The sequence below is a fragment of the Erythrolamprus reginae genome, chromosome 1 (assembly GCF_031021105.1).
Source record: "Erythrolamprus reginae isolate rEryReg1 chromosome 1, rEryReg1.hap1, whole genome shotgun sequence".
Taxonomy (NCBI): domain Eukaryota; kingdom Metazoa; phylum Chordata; class Lepidosauria; order Squamata; family Dipsadidae; genus Erythrolamprus; species Erythrolamprus reginae.
This window is the reverse complement of record NC_091950.1, coordinates 147,694,189-147,715,523: the sequence shown is the minus strand read 5'-3', so window position 1 is coordinate 147,715,523 and position 21,335 is coordinate 147,694,189. Positions and strand designations below refer to the sequence as shown.

General features: G+C 43.9%; 2 protein-coding genes across 8 annotated transcripts in view; one reads left to right on the top strand and one right to left on the bottom strand.

Moving 5' to 3' along the window:
- Window positions 1-7,329, top strand: part of DNAJB2 (DnaJ heat shock protein family (Hsp40) member B2) — a 31,631-nt gene extending 24,302 nt beyond the window's left edge. Inside the window, exons 9-11 of the mRNA XM_070728646.1 lie at window positions 919-1,024; window positions 5,052-5,122; window positions 6,809-7,329. Of these exons, the coding sequence (XP_070584747.1) occupies window positions 919-1,024; window positions 5,052-5,122; window positions 6,809-7,245 (614 nt within the window). The 3' untranslated portion in view covers window positions 7,246-7,329. The remainder of the gene's footprint in view (window positions 1-918; window positions 1,025-5,051; window positions 5,123-6,808) is intronic.
- Window positions 7,330-13,821: 6,492 nt separating this feature from the next.
- The window catches only part of PTPRN (protein tyrosine phosphatase receptor type N), a 68,996-nt gene continuing 61,482 nt past the window's right edge, over window positions 13,822-21,335 (bottom strand). For 4 of the 7 annotated variants that reach the window (XM_070729527.1, XM_070729491.1, XM_070729515.1 and 1 more), the window contains 2 exons: window positions 20,603-20,676; window positions 13,822-14,794 (listed from right to left, as the gene is read on the bottom strand). In XM_070729527.1, the coding sequence (XP_070585628.1) occupies window positions 14,723-14,794; window positions 20,603-20,676 (146 nt within the window). In that variant the 3' untranslated portion in view covers window positions 13,822-14,722. The remainder of the gene's footprint in view (window positions 14,795-20,602; window positions 20,677-21,335) is intronic. The other 3 variants (XR_011556947.1, XR_011556951.1, XR_011556950.1) reach the window with 1 other exon arrangement.

The following is a 21,335-nucleotide window of genomic DNA, read 5'->3' as shown; positions in this document are numbered from 1 at the left end:
CCCTGCGAGATTCGGCTTCTGCACATGTGCAGGAAGCAAAATCTCACACGAGGATGCTCGCCTGTGTACAATTTTGCCAATTTGCGACCTGTTTTTTGCTTACGCGCATGGACAGAAGCAAAGAAATTAACAAAAATCGGCAAACTCTCACATGCGCGAGTATCCTCGCATGAGATTTTGCTTCCTGGAGAAGCCGAATCTTGCGTGGGTGCATGCCTGCATGCATGCCGGACGCGTCCATGCCCACACTGGTCACGGGAGCGCGTGGGTAGCTCTGGCGACAAGGAGACCTTCACTGGCTGTAAATCAAGGACTATTTGCAATTTCTTCCTCCTTTTCAGCTCGCTGGGCTCAGCCAATTGTTACTTAGTGGTTTAAAGCCCTTTTTGTCTTTGTAACAGCCCCAGTCTTCTTGTCTGTCTACCCTGGAATCTCAAAAACAAAACTTGTGTATCAAGTAACAATTCACTGGCATAGTTTTAGTAGAAAAAAGCAAATAGCCAAGGGAAATTCTTGATAGCTTATAGCATTTTGAACCCGAATGAGAACAGAAAACAATCTTTGAAATTGAGGTGATAAAATTAGAAAAGGAGATAGCACAAGATCAATGATGTATGCCAAAACAAAACGGATAAAAAATTAAGCATTTTATTTATTTATTTATTTTATTATTTTATTATTTAGATTTGTATTAAGCATTTTGATTAAGAATTTGACATTTGATACTATATTGCATTATATTCTAATTTGAAGGTATGTGAATTTGTATTTTTGTAATGTGTGGAGGAAAAAAAATGAAAAATTTCTATCCCCCACCCCCAAAAAGTAAAAATTCCTTTGCTGGAGTAAATTCTTTTCTTTAGTCCCAGAGACAGCTGTGCTGTCCCTTGCAAATTATTCTGGTGCTCTCTCTTGTAGAGTTCTTCGCATCTTCGCTTGGTCCGGGGCTCAATGCAGGGATGGGTTTCCGCTCTGTCTCCACTTCCACAAGGTTCATCAACGGCAAGCGCATCACTACCAAGAGGTAAGTTTAACTTAACTTTTATTTACTATGTTTTCCCGAAAATAAAGCCCTGTCTTATAATTTTTTTTGAACCCTGAAATAAGCACTTGGCCTTACTGCCATGCCCTTAAAAGCCCAATTGGGCTGATTGTCAGGGAATGACTTATTTTTTGGGGGGAGGGGGCAGGGTATTTGTCACCTTGATGGGACACCCATTCCGAACAGCGAATCTCTTTGTCTCTTAGTATTTGATGGGGATTTTAATCTGATTTGTACTTTGTTTACCTTTCTGTCAACTTCTGATCTTGTAGAACAGATTTGGGATCCTCTTCAAGGATGTTCAGGCCTAGTGGTTGACTGCAATCGGTTGGCACTGGTTCAGTGAACCTAAAATTTCTACCATTAGATGGCCTCGCCCTGCCCCACTGTGCCCCCCTGCCCTCCTGGGGTTGCCATTCAGGATGGGGAAGCTGCAGGGGCCTGACTGGGAGCCATGCTAATCGGCTGGGAGGCTATGAAAATGTGAATGAACCTGCAGTGCTAATCGGCTGGGAGGCTGCCACCCCCCTTGCAGCCCAAAAGAAGACCATGTGACCACCACTTTTTGAAAAAGTTCAGTCAGACCTTCCAACTTCGTGAGATCTCTTGCCCCTCCCCCTCAAAGTTGGAAGGTCTAACTGAGATTTTTTAAAACTGGAAGTCACATGGTCTTCTTGTGTTGCCCTGCACTCAGGGGAACAGGGCTGGAAGGCAGGTTAGTCAAGGGAATGGGATGGGGTGGAAGTGAGGATTTTGCATTGTCCTTGGTCTAGAATAGGGTAGAAGTGAGCATTTTACATTGTCATTGGTCTGGGATGGGATACAAGTGAGGATTTTGCATTGTCATTGGTCTGGGATGGGGTAGAAGTGACAATTTTGCATTTTCATTGGTCAGGGATGGGATAGAAGTCAGCATTTTTCATTGTCATTGGTCTGGAATGGGGTGGGACTGAGGAATTTGCATTATCATTAGTCTGGAATGGGGTAGAAGTGAGGATTTTGCATTGTCATTGGTCTGGGATGGGGTAGAAGTGACAATTTTGCATTTTCATTGGTCAGGGATGGGATAGAAGTCAGCATTTTTCATTGTCATTGGTCTGGAATGGGGTGGGACTGAGGAATTTGCATTATCATTAGTCTGGAATGGGGTAGAAGTGAGGATTTTGCATTGTCATTGGTCTGGGATGGGGTAGAAGTGACAATTTTGCATTTTCATTGGTCAGGGATGGGATAGAAGTCAGCATTTTTCATTGTCATTAGTCTGGAATGGGGTGGGACTGAGGAATTTGCATTATCATTAGTCTGGAATGGGGAAGAAGTGAGGATTTTGCATTGTCATTGGTCAGAGTTGGGGTAGAAGTCAGGATTTTGCATTGTCATTCATCGGATATGCGGTGGAAGTCAGGATTTTGCATTATCATTGGTCTGGGATGGGATCCAAGTGATGTAGACAAATGTTATTCTTAGACTAAGAGTCTGATATACAGTGATACCTTGTCTTGCAAACTTTATTGGTTCCAGGACGAGGTTTGTAAGGTGAAAAGTTCGTAAGACGAAACAATGTCTCCCATAGGAATCAATGGAAAAGCGATTAATGTGTGCAAGCCCAAAATTCACCCCTTTTGCCAGCCAAAGCGCCCGTTTTCACGCGAGTGGGATCCCCCTGAGGCTCCCCTCCATGGGAAACCCCATCTCCGGATTTTGCGATGCTGCAGGGGAATCCCAGCATCGCAAAAATGGGCGCTTCGCTGGCAACTGAAGTCCGGAGGTGGGGTTCCCCAGCGAGGGAAGCCTCAGTAAAATCGCAATATCGCAAAAATATCGAGTGCTTGGATGTGGCAAGGTCCACTGCTGTGAGTTGCTGCATAAAGGAGCCACACTCAAAGCACAGCTGCATGGGCTCAGGAAGAAGTGTACTTGAGTTGAGACCTTTATCCTGTTTCGGATCTGAATACTGTACTTCATGTCTCTAACACAAGTGTGATGTGCTGTAACATTTTCCACACAATGCTGGGAATTTCATTTTGTACTGGGGTGCAATTGCTCTTAGGGGGAAATTTATTTATTTATTTATTTATTTAATTTTGTTTGTTTGTTTATTTATTTGATTGATTGATTTGTATGCCGTAGACTTGGGGCGGCTAACAACAATAATAAAACTGCATATGACAAATCTAATATTTAAAATAACTAAAAACCCTTATTAAAAAAACCAAACATACACACAACATACCATGCATAAATCGTATAGGCCTGGGGGGAAAGGAATATCTCAATTCCTCGGTGCCTGACGACAGAGGTGGGTTTTAAGAAGCTTACGAAAGGCAAGGAGGGTGGGGGCAATTCTGATCTCTGGGGGGAGCTGGTTCCAGAGGGTTGGGGCCGCCACAGAGAAATTCAGATGTGCTTCTGAATGCTGGCATGTCAGTTTTTTGACCAGCCCAACTTTTATTAGGGCATCATAGTTTATTTTTATTTTTAATAATCACCGTAGGGCTCATTAGATCAGAAAGCAGGAGGTAAGTTTACAAAGTGATTACAAGGCATTCTAAACTTCTGAGTAAGTTTTTCAATTAAGGCAATTGACCCTACTAGCCAGCATTACAAAGCAACAGAGTAACTATTTTCCAATGTTTTGGCATTGGTCACATTTTAAACCAGCAATTAGAAGTTTTTGAATCTTGTAGGGCAGGGCTGTCGAACTCATGGCCTGCAAGCTGGATGTGTCACACACTGATCACACCCATACCCAGTTTAGCAAAAGTCCCTATATGTCATGTGACAATGCCTTGACAATGCAAGTTTGACATACCTTTTGTAAGGTTTTCAATCATATGCTGAGCCACTGGTGTTACGGGTTTAGAGTTGCTTCTTTAATCTGAGCAGAGAAAGGAGTAAATCCCCTTGAATGATTGGTAAATCAAGATCTGTTTCTTAGATATGCTGTTGCATTTTTGTTTATTTGTTTATTTTGAAAAAAGTTATTGAATTTTTTATAAAGGGGAAAAAGGGGGAGAAAAGGGAAAAATATACTGAAAAAAACACAAAACACATAACGGAATAACATAAGGAACTATACATAATAAAGTAGGATAATAAACTATGCATAATGAAGTAGCATCTCTATTCAAAGTTGAGCTTATACAAATATAATAACATAACTTCAAATCAGGTATATTACGAATTCAAAAGTGGGTTGGGTTAATTAATTGTAGTAAGGCATGAAAAAGGTACTGAGAGATGTATAAGAAGGTAAAATTTGGATAGGGGAGAGAGGGGAGAGGGATAGCAGGCAGTTTTGAATTAGTGACTTTTGAGTTGTGTCGTATGGTAGGTGTATATGATGAAAAAGAAAGAGTAAATTTGTAAATGTTTGCAGGAAGAGATAGTTGATTAGTAATGACAGATCGATATCAATAGAATTGGGTTTAGACAGCCTATGAAACCAATGTCTATTTAGTAATTTAAAGTGTATGTAAACAGTATTGAATTTTATAATTACAGTGTGGTCTGTTGTGAGATGGAAACGTGCGTTTGAGTAGTTTCTTTTTTCTTATTAGTAGTTGTTTTATATTTTTTGTTGGATAACTATCGGTACCACTTCTCCCAAGCCTTGTAGAACTCTGAATCATTTTTATTTTGTAGTTCCATCGTCATTTTAGACAGTTCAGCGCAGTCCATAATTTTTGTGATAATATTTATAGTAGTGGGGATGTTTTCCCGTTTCCAATGTTGCATTTTTATTTTTACATTGGATATCTTGTATTTTTTTTTCCTGTGTAAGCTGCTGATGTTCCATTAGATTGCGGTGACAAAGATGGGTTTTATTTAACTTTATTACTAGTTTATTCATTAGAGGTGAAGTTACTTCATGAAGACAGCACAACAACCAACTTTGAGCCACGTTGAGTTGGTTTTCTTTATTTCATTGACTCAACGTGGCTCAAAGTAAGCAGATATGCTGTCCCATGAAGCAACTTCAGTTTTTAACCTCTCTTCTATTTATTAGGATCATTGAAAATGGACAAGAGAAGGTAGAAGTGGAAGAAGATGGAGAGCTGAAATCCATCCAGATTAATGGTGAGTAGCTTTAGAGGAAAAGAACTTGGAATATCTTAATAAGATCTTTATAGAAGTGCAGAATATTTTTGGCCTCCGAGGTGATAGAGGGTTGATGGATATATTTAACCATATCACAGCAGCGATTCTGGGCTGCGTACAAAGTTAAGACAAAACAATCCCAATAATAAATGTCTGAAGTTATAAACAACTTGCATTAAAACAAATAAGTGGCTCAGCAAACTTAATCTCTTGGCCCAAATGCCTGACCCGAAATGATCAGGACTGGAATTGGGGAATGATGCATGGGGCAAAAAGCATGCATAAAGTTTAAATAAAGTTTAAATTAATGTGCCTGTTTTGCCCCTTATAGTAGCCTCCTCTAAAACCAGACCTTTTTATTTGTTTATTTGTAATCCTGCCTTTTTTAATTTTTACACATTATTCAATGTCATATCCAGTTTCTATTTTCCCCAATGACAAGCCTGTGAGACGAGTTGGGCTGAGAGGAGGAGAGAATGACTGATCTAAGGTCACTCAGCTAATTTCATGGTTAAGGCAGGACTTGAACCCAGGGTCTCTTGCTTTCTAGCCTGGTGCCTTAACCACTAGATCATGGTTTCACTACTGTGATGGCGTCACAGTAGTGTCACATGGACTTTTTCCCCCTTTGCTAAACTGGGTTCAGCACATGATGCATCCGGTCCGTGGGCCGGGATTTTGACACCCCTGCACTACATCAAACTTTTTGCCTCTAGACTGTACCCCAGAGGGCATCTAGGGAGCATAGCACATGTGCTGGGGAAGCTACCTGAGTAGGCACCCATACAGCAGCCACAGCAGATTCTGCAGATCATATAATCCAAGCCTGCCTGCCTACCTGCAGAAATCTGAGGTCTGATAGATTGGATAGCGGCGCACATCACCTCTCATTTTGGCGGGGCCCAGGGAAAGAGCCTTCTCTGTGGCGGCCCCGGCCCTCTGGAACCAACTCCCCCCGAAGGTTAGAATTGCCCCCACCCTCCTTGCCTTTCGTAAGCTCCTTAAAACCCACCTCTGTCGTCAGGCATGGGGGAACTGAGATATTCTTTCCCCCTAGGCCTTTACAATTTATGCATGGTATGTTTGTATGTATGTTTGGTTTTATAAATAAGGGTTTTTTAGTTGTTTTAGTATTGGATTGTTACATGCTGTTTTTTATTACTGTTGTTAGCCGCGCCGAGTCTACGCAGAGGGACGGCATACAAATCCAATAAATCAATCAATCAAAAAATAAAGTAAAGTAAAATAAAATAAAATAAAAATAAATAAATAAAATAAATAAAATAAATAAAATAAACAAAATACATACATACATACATACATACATACATACATACATACATACATACATACAGTGGCCATACTTGCTGATGAATTTCAGGCATTGCAATCCAGCAAAGGTTTCCTGGGCTGCTTACATATCTGGTTAATGTCAGGGTGGGTTTATGCACACGTGCAGTCATATATGGTGGAGTGTGGGGGAAAGGGATACTGGAGGATGACTTCCCCAGCTATTGGGTTAAACATTTTTATTTATTTATTTATTATTTAGATTTGTATGCCGCCCCTCTCCGCAGACTCGGGGCGGCTCACAACAGAATAAAACAATTCATAACAAATCTAAATTGTAGTTTAAAATATTTAAAAAACCCATGTCCCTTGTAGGCATCCCAGACGACTTGGCACTAGGCTTGGAACTGAGCCGGCGTGAGCAGCAAGCGCTACAGAACCGCGGACCGCCACCATCTCCTCCGGTGACATCGCCTCAACGCCCAGCGCCCAAGCGCCCATCCCCGAGCTCCTCCCCAGTGATCCTGTACACAGACAGCGATGAAGAGGATGAGGATCTTCAGCTTGCTATGGCCTACAGCCTGTCTGAGATGGAGGCTAAGAGCCAGCACAGAGCAGGTGCGAGAAGCCCCACGAAAAAGCAACCTAAAGGAAAGCCACACTTGCCACAAGGGAATCTTGCATTGGACAGCCAAGCGGGTGGCCCCTCCAAAACCCCTTCAGAGTCCATGAAAGGGGAGGGAAAGGGGAGGGGCAAAACCAGAGACCCTTCACCTAAGAAGAAGAAAGACGCTCAGTGCCAACTCCTGTGAGGCCCACTATGACTGTGTTTCATTGGCTGGTACGCTCTGGACCTTGGCCAATGGAGGGTGGGACCTTGAGGGTGGCTCTGATTGGTTACCCAAGAGGATAGCCTTCAGGTCCATCCAGTCGTTGAGCTGGTACCACCAAGTAAAGGGCAGGAGCAGATTCTGTAACTTGGTATGTGTAATTTGGCACAGAGGGGGTGGGTGGGGTGGTCTAGGCATCTCCTGGGCTACAGAGCCCTGGTTCCTTGTACTAATTCAGGTTGCACCCTCTATTTTGCTGTTTTATTGCATGGCTTACTGCATGGTCTGACTGCGTGGCCCTCCCCTTCTGCTGTACCAGAGAGATTTGTTCTGGGGAATTGTTAGTGGCTGATGCTCTTTGATTAGTATTATAGTTGAGCCCTGGGTAACATGAAAAGAAAATGTGATATTTAAAACCCAGGGTTTTTAATATATATATATTAACTGTATATATATATATACACAGTATACCCTGTTTCCCCGAAAATAAGACGTACCCCGAAAGTAAGGCATGTCAGAGGTTTTGCAGAATTTGCTAATATAAGGCACCCCCCCGAAAATAAGGCGTAGTCAAGTTTACATATAGTATGGTGGAAAAACATACGGTACCATTCAAAGCTGTTCATAGCGGTACCGTAATAATGTGGCGTCCCTTGCTGGCCCCTTCCATCGCTTTGTACCGTCCAGTACAGCAGACACAGTCTGCTGCTGTCTCACCGCCATTACAGTCTCCAATACAGTGCGTAGACTGTAGTTCCTCTGGTGGCCGGAAGCTGCAATAGCGGGAGTATACTGTTGTACCATATAAGTGCCGTCGTTTGTGTGTGTGTGTGCCATACTGACAGGTACCGTACCGTAATCAGTGTACCGTACGGTACACTTTCTTTGGGGGTGTCAGCTTTTCTGCTTGTGAATTTGTCTTATTTGAGAAATATAAGGCACCCCCCGAAAATAAGACGTAGCACAACTTTTGGAGCAAAAATTAATATAAGACAGTGTCTTATTTTCGGGGAAACACGGTATATATTTGGTGGAAGTGGCTCAGTTTGGGTCTGTCTTAAATGAGGATGATTCTAGGGCATCCTTAGGGGTTGAGGCCTTTTTCTGCCACCTTCTCCTCACCCTTACTACCAACACTGTGCCTTCCTTAGCTAGTAACCGTCTGGTTGAGTTTGCACAAAATGCTTAACCAGAGCAGTTAGTGGCTGCCGTAGCATACAATAGACTTGATTAAGTCCAATTGTGGTTTCTTTAGTGTGTTGTGTGTGAGCCCAGCGCATTTCACTGGCTCATTATGTGAATCCTGAAAATGGATTAAATGTCTTGTCGAGTTAAGCATATTGTCCAGACGGAGTTGTCATGTACAGTAGATTAAAAACTCTACAGAATTTTTGCTTCGAAGACCATCCAGGACGTTATAAAATCAGAGCAGCCATTCTCTACGGGCAGTTTTCAGTCTTCCAATAGCCCAGTTTGTGAATGTTTTGTCTCGAACAACCAAAAGGTGGGGGGGGGGGGAAGGGGGGGGAGGGAGCCAAGGCACGAAATTTGCCATGCAGACCCATTCAGGTTACTGGTATCTCCCCACCGTGGGCCATAGTCCCATATTTGATCTGTACAGGGGGCAATAAATCTTAAGATAACTTCACTACTTGCATGACCCTTGTGCTCAAATTGTAATCTTCAAAACCAAACCACTAGCTAAAGAGGCTGTACATCCTTTTTTAAAAATTTATTGGCATGGCACTTTCTCCTGTAGGCATCACTCAGTCACTGCTCACTGTAACTATTGCTTGTAGGTATCTTATACCTCCTATTTCCTTCCCCCTCCCCTTCCTCCTCTGGTCATTTTCTGCCTAAGGGTTGGGGTTGTGGGGTGAAGACTTGGGATGATCTGGTGGGTTTGCAGTCCTTTGCCTTTCTCTTTCCTTTTGTCTACCCTTGGTGGCAGGCCCTGGAAAAGGCTTCGGTGGATGCTTGATGTAGGAATGTAACTTGTTGCTGCCCTCTTTCTTTCTCTACTGCCGCCGCTTGTCTGCTCACCTGCCCATCCCTCCCTTCCGTGCTTCCCATGCCACAGACCCTGAAGGACAGGCATATTCTGTCTGACACCCCTCCATGCTGCCTCCCTGCAGGTAACCCTCCAATGTTTATTTTACCTGATCAGTTGAAACAGCATTCATCAGCAGGGCTGTGTATATTTCTAATACCCTTGGCTTTGACTACACACAAGGTGATCCATTCCTCTCAAGCATTTCTAGCAATAACAATAGCACTGAGACGTATATACCGCTTCACAGTGCTTTCACAGCCCTCTGTAAGTGGTTTACAGAGTCAGCCTATATTGCCCCCAACAATCTGGGTCCTCATTTTACCCACCTCGGAAGGATGGAAGGCTGAGCCAACCTTGAGCCTGGTGAGATTTGAACTGGTGAACTACAGCCAGCAGAAGCAGCTTGCAGTACTGCACTCTAACCACTGCACCACCAAGGCTCGTTTAATTTTAAAGAAAAATCCGTGTTGCAATACCTCTATGACCTTTCCTTCCATTCTTTTCATTTATTAAACCATTTATTTTGAAAAAATGCCTTGTAAAGGCAAGAACAAAGACCATTTACAGCTACCTGTATTATTCTGGTTGCAGACACATGTATTTGCTTGGGGAATATATAATATACACAACCCTGGTATTTTTGATTTATGGGCTTCAGCCTGCCATTTAACTTGCTTTGACTCTGGGCAACTACCCTATGCTTGTGTTCCTTTTTTCTTTGCTTTCCACCCTGACAAAGAGGCAAGAGGATGAGGGGGAGGATGACAGGGAAAGAAAAAAAATGTTTATGAGGGATCAATTGGCCAGGTTATCCTTTGCTATGTTAAGCCAATTCCCAAAATCCAGACAATATTATATGAAGACGAGGCTAGTGAAGGCAAAATCAGTATTTCATTAAATGTTTCTGCACAGAAAGTAAATCAGGATTTACTTTGCTGTAATTTGGGAAATATTTTTGACACTCTTCCAAAAGATCAATAGTGACGATACTAAATTATATAAACAAGATTTGGGAGGTGGGGGGGCTTGAGATGATAGGTGTGTGTGTTTAGACAAATTGTGAGCTTTATGCAAAGGCATTAGATAAATATAGGTGAGGTGGAATGAATCTGATTACAAAGCTCCTCTCCACAAAGGTTCTCATCTCTATTTTGCATCTAAATGTAAAGGGCCTAATTTCCTTCATTTGGAGAAGGCCAACGACAGGGTTTGGAGGCCTTGCTGCCTTCATTCTATCCTTTGCAGTAGTGCTTTGGTAGAACAAATATTATGATCAATAGTAGATCAGGGTTAATAGAAAGAGGTGGGGATCTTCTTTTACAAGTAGTTCATTAACAGCAACTCTTTGGGGTTTCACATTCCTTATTTTGCATGCTCCAATGTGCTCCTCCCTTGCCACACTAAGGTTGAAACAGGGGTTCTTGCACGGTCTCAGGGGTTTGCAACAACTGCCTGGATGCTAAAAGTACCCCCCCCCCTCCTTTCCTTTGGGGAATATGTCACAGCTCAGACACTGCCTGGCTGCTGCCCACTTTTCACTGTTGTCTAATTCACTTGGTATCTGTATTTTTCTCTCTCCCTCCCCCCTCCTTGCTTGTTTCCCCAGGTGTGTTCTGAGTCTGGAAGAGCCATGGGGATTGCCTCTCCAGCATTCGTTTTCGTTGAAGGCTGCTCAGGCCTGGACTTCACTTTCTGTTCTCTCCCTGCTGGGGGGGTGGACTGGCAAGTGCCGAGTGTTTTTTCTCCCCTTCGTTCTTTCTGCGGCATAACATGTAGCACCCACTGACTCAGGCAGGCTAAAGCCCGCTTGCTGTAGAAGTAGCTATTTCGCTGCTCCGTAGAGCCAAAGCCTTTTATACTTGTGAGCCCTCTTCTCCACTGGTGCTCACTGCCCTCTTAAAAGAGAGCCTGGCTGAAGAGTGGGGCTAGTCTTGAATGGTCTGCCCGGAGAGGCAGTGGTGGGTCAAGAAAGCCACGATCTCCCCATAGGCACGGGCTGCAGCATCATCTTCAGCTGCCCAGGATCTCAAGACAAACACCATTCGTGTTTGAAGAGTCGTACGAACGGGAACAAAGTTTCGTTTAAGCACCAAGGTAGGCTCTCACATTGTGCAAAAGGCAGAACCTTATACAGAAATGATATCGGAACTCCCAGAATTCCCAGCTAGCACGATGGCTCTGCTACGGGAGAATTGTGGGAGTTGCAGTCCCAGAACATGACAAGGCTGCTCTAGAGCCAGGGAGTTGACACATCAAGTTTCTCTCTTAGAGCAGCAAGGACTCTTCCAGATTGGTCCCTGCAAAGAGAGTAAGTCGGACTCTCTTGGTAGCAAGGAGAGGGCTAGGTCTGTGGCTCATCCTGCCCCCCTACCCCTACCCCCTTCTAGCAAAATTCTCTTGAAAGAATGACTGCAGATAACACAACCCCGTTCAACATGTCTGTAACTTGGAGTGGATCTGGTCTCTTTTGTAATGCAGAGTGCTGGCCTGGTATAAAATGGAAGACATTTATCAATAAACTTTATTTGCAGAAATGTTTGGCGAGAGGCTAGAGAGCAATTATTTTGACCTTTCAAAAATTCGATGACGGATGATGTTCACCCATCATGACATCTAATGGGTTGTGTGATGTCCGCGATAAAATTTGATCTCAAAAGGCTATCAATGACAGGTAATTGAAAGAACAAATTCTCCCGTTTGGTATCCTGCCTGCTTCCACATAGGATGAGGATTGTATTTCACCAAACTGAAGTAGTATTTAGGGCATTTTTTTAACCTCCTCTAATTTATTATCCTCTTAATAGAAGATAAAATCAAGCCTGGGTTGGATACTTTAAAATGTTGCTTCCATGGTGTTTTAGGTTTATTTTATACACTTAACATTTAGATACACCTTAGGAGCTACTTACAGCTTCATGGTTGAAGAATAAAACTAGCAGGAGGAATTGCCTTATGAAAATATACGAAAATATACGGAACAGCTTAAAGATTTAAAAAATAATAATTTCAACTGGTAATATCCAATGTCGAGAGGGTGTGAGCAAATGCCGTGGCATCACGGAGTTTCCTCTTATTCTGTAGGGGAATCCTAAAACCCATTTCGTTCAGGGACTGGTTCATTCAGAACCATCCTGAAGAGGTGGTGAAGAAGAGGAGCATCGCCGGCGAGCTGGGGTGTCAGATTCTGTACTGTATTTTAATGGTTTGGAATACATGAGAAATTTGAAAAAAACAGAACAGAAACAACAGAAGGCTCAGAAAACAAAGTGGTATCCTTGAATGGCATCCATTCATGGCTTGCTACGGCAAAAAAGGGCTCAGAGAGCCTGGCAATTAAGGGTCAGAACCAATCCACCTATTTCATAAGAGGCGGTCAGCTATCTCCCATCTGCCCACCCAGATTCCTGACCTTGTGGTATCTTCCCCAAGGTTATAATCCTATGGTTGCATATCAGGTGGTGTGGTGAGTTCTTTAAAACCTTTCTCTTTGGAAACCTACTTGAAACTGTGTCCTGCTTTTTCCTGTAAACACCATAGCATGACTGCTCAGATCATGGGTGTTCTTGACTATGTATTTTGGGGTGGGAGGGCGGGAATCAAGCCGAGGAGGCAGGAAAAGATGGCAAGGCTAGGACTTAGATGGGATAAAGTGTGAGCAGAAAAGGCTTAGGCACAGACAGGATCTATTTGGGGTTCCTTCTGCCTGTGAAAAGGCAGCAGGCCTTGTATTTGTAAGAACTTCAAAATTAAGACACGTATGTTTATGTGTTTGTACATATGCACCCACACCCATTCCCAGGCACACATATAACAAGGATTAGGATACCCGTGTGCCCTTTGACACCACATGGGCAGCTCTGACACCTTTACATGCCAGCCCTTTGGAGCTAATTCTACATCCAGGAAAATACCTGACATTCCAAGTTGTTAGCTATAAAAGCTTTTGGCATGAGCATAGAAACATAGAAGACTGACGGCAGAAAAAGACCTCATGGTCCATCTAGTCTGCCCTTATACTATTTCCTGTATTTTATCTTACAATGGATATATGTTTATCCCAGGCATGTTTAAATTCAGTTACTGTGGATTTACCAACCACGTCTGCTGGAAGTTTGTTCCAAGGATCTACTACTCTTTCAGTAAAATAATATTTTCTCATGTTGCTTTTGATCTTTCCCCCAACTAACCTCAGATTGTGTCCCCTTGTTCTTGTGTTCACTTTCCTATTAAAAACACTTCCCTCCTGGACCTTATTTAACCCTTTAATATATTTAAATGTTTCGATCATGTCCCCCCTTTTCCTTCTGTCCTCCAGACTATACAGATTGAGCTCATTAAGTGTTTCCTGATACGTTTTATGCTTAAGACCTTCCACCATTCTTGTAGCCCGTCTTTGGACCCGTTCAATTTTGTCAATATCTTTTTGTAGGTGAGGTCTCCAGAACTGAACAGACAATGCATCCCCCCCCCCCCGCCTGCTTATACACAAGATGGAAAGGCTGGGCTGCAGCTGCACAAATGCGACACAAAACCTTTATTCACATCAAATACAAAATTAGATTCTCTAGAAATGTCTCTTTGTGATAGGCAACACCCAGGAGAAAGTAGGGAGACAACACACAGCGATTAGCAGCTGTCGGGCCATCTCCCTGTGGCGTTCCCTTCCTCCGTTTAGGGAAAGGAGCAAATGGCTGTGACTAGGCTTGGCTCCAGGCCTGCGGGAAACAGAGGAGGAGGACAACAATGGGACAACAATGAGCGCAGAAGCAGTGTAGGTTCTTCCCTTGTTGCGGGCACAGGATCAGGCGGCGAAATTTAGAGAGGGAAGAAGGATGAAAACTGGCAATTGACGTAACCTAGCGTCTGCTAAGGCGTTACCATTTCTACTCCTTCATGTGGGCACTAGGGATAAGGAGGATACTGGAGAGAAAACAGAAATGGGCCCACAGCCTTCCCATTGCAAATCTACTTGCTTTGACCAATGCCCATAAACATAAAGTAGGCACTTCAGAAAACTGGTCTTTAATGCATCTCACAGGATGGGGGGCTAACTCTTCTTTGGTTGCAGCCCTGTATTGCTCCATGGCGCGTCCTCTCGTAGTAGAGATGACCTGGCTGTCTAGAAAGGAACCCACTCTTCTATCCACCAAGGGCTGCTTCCAGAGAGACCAGGCTGGAGGAGGCCTTAGCAGCATGAGCAGGGTTATAGGATGTTGGATGGATGAGACCCAATTGGGCAGGTAGGCAAGGGGCCAACATTTCCACAGGGCAATTAAATGCAGCCATGGAGAACCACATGGAGATGACACATGTAAAGGGAAAACACCCCAGGCAAGAACACGGCAACAGCAGAGTCAAAGGGTCAGGTTGGGGAATCGCCAAGTTGGGGTATGCTGAGTGGAGGCTTCACTGCGGCAGAGCCTTCAGGATGGCATTCACTTCCTCTGCCACGGCTGTCAGTGCAAACTCAAACTGGTCCTGGGAATACAAAAGTCAAGTGTGTAAAAGTAGCATGGGCCCTTTTTTCCCCTTTTCCCCACTTCCCTTCTTAGAAGGGAGAAGAACTGCCATTTCTAATAATATAACTACAGTGATCCCTCGATTTTCGCGATCTCGAATTTCGCGAAACGCTATACCACGGTTTTTCAAAAAATATTAATTAAAAAATACTCCACGGTTTTTTTGCTATACCACGGTTTTTCCCACCCGATGACGTCATACGTCATCACCAAGAGTCACTTCTCTGTCTCTTTTTCTTTCCTGTCATTCTCTGCTTCAATCATTTTCTCATTTCTCTTTTTTTCTCCCCTTTTTTCTATCATTTCTCTCTCTCTTCCTTCCACTCTTCTCTCTCTCTCTTTCTTCCTCTCTCTCACTGTCTTCCTTCCATTCTCATCTTTCTTTCTCTTTCTCTTTCTCTATCTTGCTTCTTCCTCTCTCACACTCTCTTCCTCCCTCTCTCATCTCTTTCTTTCCTTCTCTCTCTTTCTCTATCTCTCCCCCTCTTGCTCTCGAGCGGCAAACGGCGGCCGGGCGGGCGGGTGAACAGGCGAGCGAGTGGCCGGGTGAATGGGCGAGCGAGCAGCCGGGTGGGCGAGTGGCGAACGGCGGGCGGGCGGGTGCTGGGGGGGCAGGGGCAGCCGGCATTCAAAGCAATCTGTCGGCTTCCGCACTCTCGTCGCTCCCCGCCTCCACCATCTGCGCATGCGCGGCCATGGAAAAAAAAAGGCGCGCATGCGCAGATGGTGTTTTTACTTGCGCACCACTATACTGTGGAAAATCGATTATCGCGAGAGGTCTTGGAACGTAACCCTCGCGATAATCAAGGGATCACTGTATTGTATTTTTTCAGACTATAAGACGTACCTTAGTTTTGGGAGAGGAAAACAATGAAAAAAAGCCTCTGCCTCCCAGCAATTTGCCAAACAGCAGACAGTACAAATGATATACAGTGTTCCCTCGATTTTCGCAGGTTCAAACTTCGCGAAAAGTCTATACCACGGTTTTTCAAAAATATTAATTAAAAAATACTTCACGGGTTTTTCCCCTATACCGTGGTTTTTCCTGCCTGATGAAGTCATGTCATCGCCCAACTTTCATCTGCCTTTAATAAATATTTTTTTTAATAAACTTGAATAAATAAACATGGTGAGTAATAATCTAATTATTGATGATTCTTGACAAATGTATATTTTATTTTATGTACGCTGAGAGCATATGCACCAAGACAAATTCCTTGTGTGTCCAATCACACTTGGCCAATAAAATTCTATTCTATTCTATTCTATTCTATTCTAAATGGTTGCTAAGGGAATGGGAAATTGCAATTTAGGGTTTTAAAGTGTTAATGGAAGGCTTGTGATACTGTTCATAGCCAAAAATAGTGTATTTACTTCCGCATCTCTACTTCACGGAAATTCGACTTTCGCGGGAGGTCTCGGAACGCATCCCCCGCCAAAATTGAGGGAACACTGTATACTGTTTTCTGTATATGTCAGTGCATGTGTGCCTGATCCATAGGGAAATAGCAAAGACTTGGAGAAATGTACATTATGGTAATATATTAATGCTACTCCAAACATGATTAAGTCAGGGTTTAACTCAGCTGCCTTTTCTTAACACTAAAGCAGGCCACTGTTACATTTCAGATTATACTTTTACAGATCTTTAAAACTGATGTGGCTTTCTGGGAGTATACATTTTTCCCCTAGTAGGTGGAGCTAGCCTCCAAGGATGGGAAGATACTGCCTTTTAGCCAATCAGGACTGAGTCTGAAAAGTATAAATTGCGCCCCTCTGCCTAGTGACCCCCTCTTTAGGCTCTGTCCTTAGCCTAGGACGTTTGCTTCGCTACCATCTTTGGAGACTAGCTAGCAAAAATTTCTGATTTCTCATCTAACCCTCTGCTTTTTTAAGAATCATTATCCTACCTCCCTAGTGACTGCTGTCAACTACTCCAAGGGCGGCGACGGGTCTTGGGACCAGCCACCAGGTGTGCCTCTAGCTGATGTTCTCTTGAAAATGCGTTGGCCTAATCATTTCGGCTGTCCAAGGCTTCGGAAGCAAGATTGCAGTGCTTCCTCCTCATGCTCACTGCTCATCTTGTTAAGCTCGCAGGAAGAGAGATTGTTGGATAACCGTCGTCATGCTACAAAAGCCTTGTGCTTGCATGGCCAACATGCCTCTCCCTCCAGCTGGGACCTATGTCTCGAGAGCCAGCACACCCCACTGACACACAATACGGTGCAAGCGTTCTTCTCTTCTTCCCTCCCCCACTTTCAGGGGTCAGAGATAGGTTTCCCTCAAGACACAAGCCCGACCATAGCATGTAATGGCCCTAAGGCTCCCAAACCTACCCTCTCTGAGGCAGTGCAGACACCTAAGGACTTGTCAGACAACTAGGGTTAAACTCAGAGCCAGTCACAGAGGAAACACACAGGCCATCACTGCCCTCAGCATCAACCTGCTGGAGCGGCCCTTCTGGCCCTCAACCGACAAGGGCGGGGGAGCTTTATCCAGGCAGCTCATGACTCAGGCCATGGAACTAGGGATCTGGATGGAGCAGCACCTGCAATCCATCATCGTGGAACATCTCCGGGGCAAGCAATGTGACAGCGGACTGACTCAGCCACCACAACATCAACCAGGTGGAGTGGACCTTCATCCAGTTTTGTTCCAGCAGTTGGTGGCTTGTTTTGGCTTGCCATTCATGGATCTGTGCACTCTCCCAGGGAATGGCAAGCTGTCCTGCTTCATCTCCAGGAGCAAAGGAAACAGACACCATTCGTTACCACTGGCCTCCAAGTCTGTTGTATGCTTTTCTTCCACTCCCATTACTGCCCAAGGTGATCAAGAAGATCATCCAGAAGTGAGCTGAGATGATCCTGCTGGGCCCACCATTGGCTCAGGAGACTCGGGTTCATGGACCTTATGTCCCTATATGTGTCGCCCCTGTGGTGGATCCCGACAGAGTGGTTGCTTGCCCAAGGGTCAGTCCAGCATCCAGATCCTCGCTGGCTACAACTGACCACCTTGAGAGGTCACCCTGAGACATTGCCAGGTGCCAGAGGACATTATCGACATCATGTTGGCCTCCAGGCAGCCGTCCATGGAGCGAATCTATTCACCCATCTGAAGGGCCTTCTGCTTCTGGTGTTCACAGGTGGAATACTCCCCAGTTGACTTATCAATCATTAATGTCCTGTAGTTCTTGTAATACGGATTGGCTAAGAGGCTTTCTCCTAATACGCTTCAGCCCCATGTCGCAGCAATTTCGACGGTATTGGGTTTGGCTTCTGGGGACAATCCTTCTGCTCATGCCCTGATCTGCAGGTTTCTAAAGGGGGAAGGTAACCTGTATCCCCCCATAGTCCATAGGTTTCCATCCTGGGACCTACCCACGGTCCTCAATTCACTCACCGTGGCTCTTTATGAGCTCCTGGACACTTCCCTCCTTTAGTCACCTGACCCTGAAACTCACCTTTCTGGTTGCAGTGACTTTGGCCCATCATATGTTGGAGCTGGCTGCCCTATCTGTCTAAAGTGACCTTTGTATATTCCACTTGGATAGTGTGGTGCTGCATCTAGCCCCCACCTTTACCCCTAACGTCAATTTTTATTTCCACCGGGCCCAGGAGATAATTCTCCCTAGCTTTTATCCTAACCTGAGGTCCGACCTGGAAAGGAAATGGCACACCCTTGATGTTCAGCGATTCCTCAATGCCTACATCCAACGATCTTCGCCAATTCGTAAGATGGAGGCTCTGCTCATCTCTTTTCAAGACACCTCACTGGGTCATAAAGCCACCTCCTCTATAGTGGGTCACTGGATTAATTCGGTCATCATGGCCACCTATGGTTAACTGCCCTTGCCATGCCCAGGTCCACTGACAGCCCATTTGAGTGGCAGCGCCACTACCACGGCGGCATGGTTCATGCAGGCATTGATCGAGGAGGTCTGCCGGGCGGCCACCTGGTCATCCCTGACTCCGTTCATCCATCATTATAAAATAGACGCATTTGCTACCACTGAGACGGAATTTGGGTGACGGGTGCTACAACTAGTGATGCCAGACTCTGGGGTAGTCAACCAGCCTTAGTTGCCCTCCCAAGGGGACACAGGGCTTTGGTATCTCCCATACTTGGAGGCAAGCTCCACCTACTAGGGAGAAGGGACTTTGGACCTACCTGATACACCCTTTCTCGTAGGGTGGAGCTAGCCTCCAAGTCCGTCCCCCCCATTTCGTCCTAGCTGGCACACTGGGAGTCTATGGTTCTGTTCTCGATTTTGTTCCAAAGGCTATAGTTCTGTTCTTGGTTCTGTTCTACTGTTTGGGGAGCTGCACACAGAGTCTGCTAAAGAAGGGATCACTAGGCAGAGGGATGCAATTTATACTTTTCAGACTCAGTCCTGATTGGTTAAAAGGCGGTATCTTCCCATCATTGGAGGCTAGATCCGCCCTACGAGAAAGGGCGCATCAGGTAAGTCCAATGCCCCTTTCCATTATTTAAAAGAAGATATAATAGCACTGGACCTCTTCAGATCAAGCATTTATTTTATAAAGCTTCTTCATTTTGTTAGGCTGTCTAGAACAACAATAAAGCAGTCTTTAAAAAAATAATTCTAATAATTTGAACATTCTATTATAGACATTTTTATTTCTTATCTCCTTGCTTCTAGATTCAGCAACTGTTAGCACAAGAAAATAAAATTCTGCCTCTGCCTCGTTCCTTGCAGCTAAAGCTGCACTTTAGTTTCACTTTCATTTTAGCATGTGACTTGCTTTGCAGCCTCAGCATAATGATAATGAGTTACTTGGCTTAACAGGCTCCGTTCTGTTTGCTTGAAGGAGGTAAATTGCTGGGAGGCAGAGGCCAAAGATGGGGGTGGCTGGCTGGGTGGATCTACATTCAGTGTATAAGACACACCCAGATTTTCACCCTCTTTTGGGTGACTCCCTCTTTTGGGTGGGTAAAAAGGTGTGTCTTATACTCCGAAAATACGGTATATACTGCAACTATTCTAAAACAAAAAGCAGTTTTTCTTTTTAACTTTAATTTGACTGTCTCTCTTAATGTCTATGGGGAATCTCAGTCATCCAGGTCATGATTGTCTCAAAGGTGCTTGTTTCCAGAGGCATCTGGACTTTCTGTTTTTTTCTTCGAAGACGTTTCACTTCTCATCCAAAAAGCTGCTTCAGCTCTGACCTTCCATTCCCCACCATCCAGTCAGAGCTGAAAAATCTTGGATGAGAAGGGGCGGCATACAAATCCAATAAATAAATAAATCTTCAAAGAAAAAACAGAAAGTTTCCTCTTGAAAAAAGCACCTTTTGAGATACCTTCTCTCTTCTTTCTTGGTTGAGAGCCTCCCCCACCCACTCTCCAGATTAGTATGATGCACTTAAAGATAATACAGTGGTACCTCGACATACGAGTTTAATTCATGCCAGAGCCGACCTCGTATGTCAATCAATTCGTATCTCGAACGACTGCATTTAGATTTGGCTTTTCGCACCGAGATAACTGGAAAAAATGGAATTCTTGCGCCACCTAGTGGACGCTCGGCTTGTATCCCGAATTTGAGCTCGGGTGTCGAACAGAAATTTTGCTCGCATCTCAGCTCGTAACTTGGAATACTCGCATGTGGAGCAGCTTGTATCTAGAGGTACTACTGTATTTGATATTTACAAATAGCCGGGACAATGATTTGTTGTCTTGGACTATATTCCCTTAAGTAGTCAGCCCTGCATTGAATTCTTGTGAGCAAGGAAGCATCGAGACGCACCTTAGTCTGGACCACACCAGGTCTCTGGTCCCTCACGTGCTCCAAGGTGGCTGCAATATCTATCTCCTTCACACCTGATATAAAGGTGAAGAGGTAAAAATCAGAAATTGGTGAATAATAATAATATTATTTATAAACATAATAATAATAATAGTAATAGTAATACTAATAATAATAATAATAATAATAATAATTTATTAGATTTGTATGCCTGTTCTATGGGGGCTTTGGGGATATTGGTATCTGCATAAACTCCAAATTCAAAATATGTGAGTAGAAACAGGGAAGGTTAAAACAAATATAGAGTAGATGGCAGAAAAAAAGGGTATAATTTGAAGAGATCTGATCATTTAATGATGGCAGGAAAAAAGAATTACAGTAACAAGAACTTCAACCAATATATAACTCCATATACTTACTTAGTAGGTAGTAAGCAACTTTGAGTTAATAGAAAATTTAATCTAATTTACTAATTAGTAAATAATCAGCTACATAAATCAATAAATACCTACTTTATAAAGACAATGAGGAGGGCACAGGAGCTATCCATTATATGGAATGGGGCATTACTTTGCTGGACAAAATGTATGCATGATCTCTAAAAGAATGAATTCATTTCTTCAAGTTTGTTGAGTGCAAAAAGTTGAGAGATGCAGAGAGGTTTTTGACAAATGCCTTTCTAATATTTTTAGAAAGTTAACTTACTGTTCTTTTTTTCTTGTGGAAAAAAGGA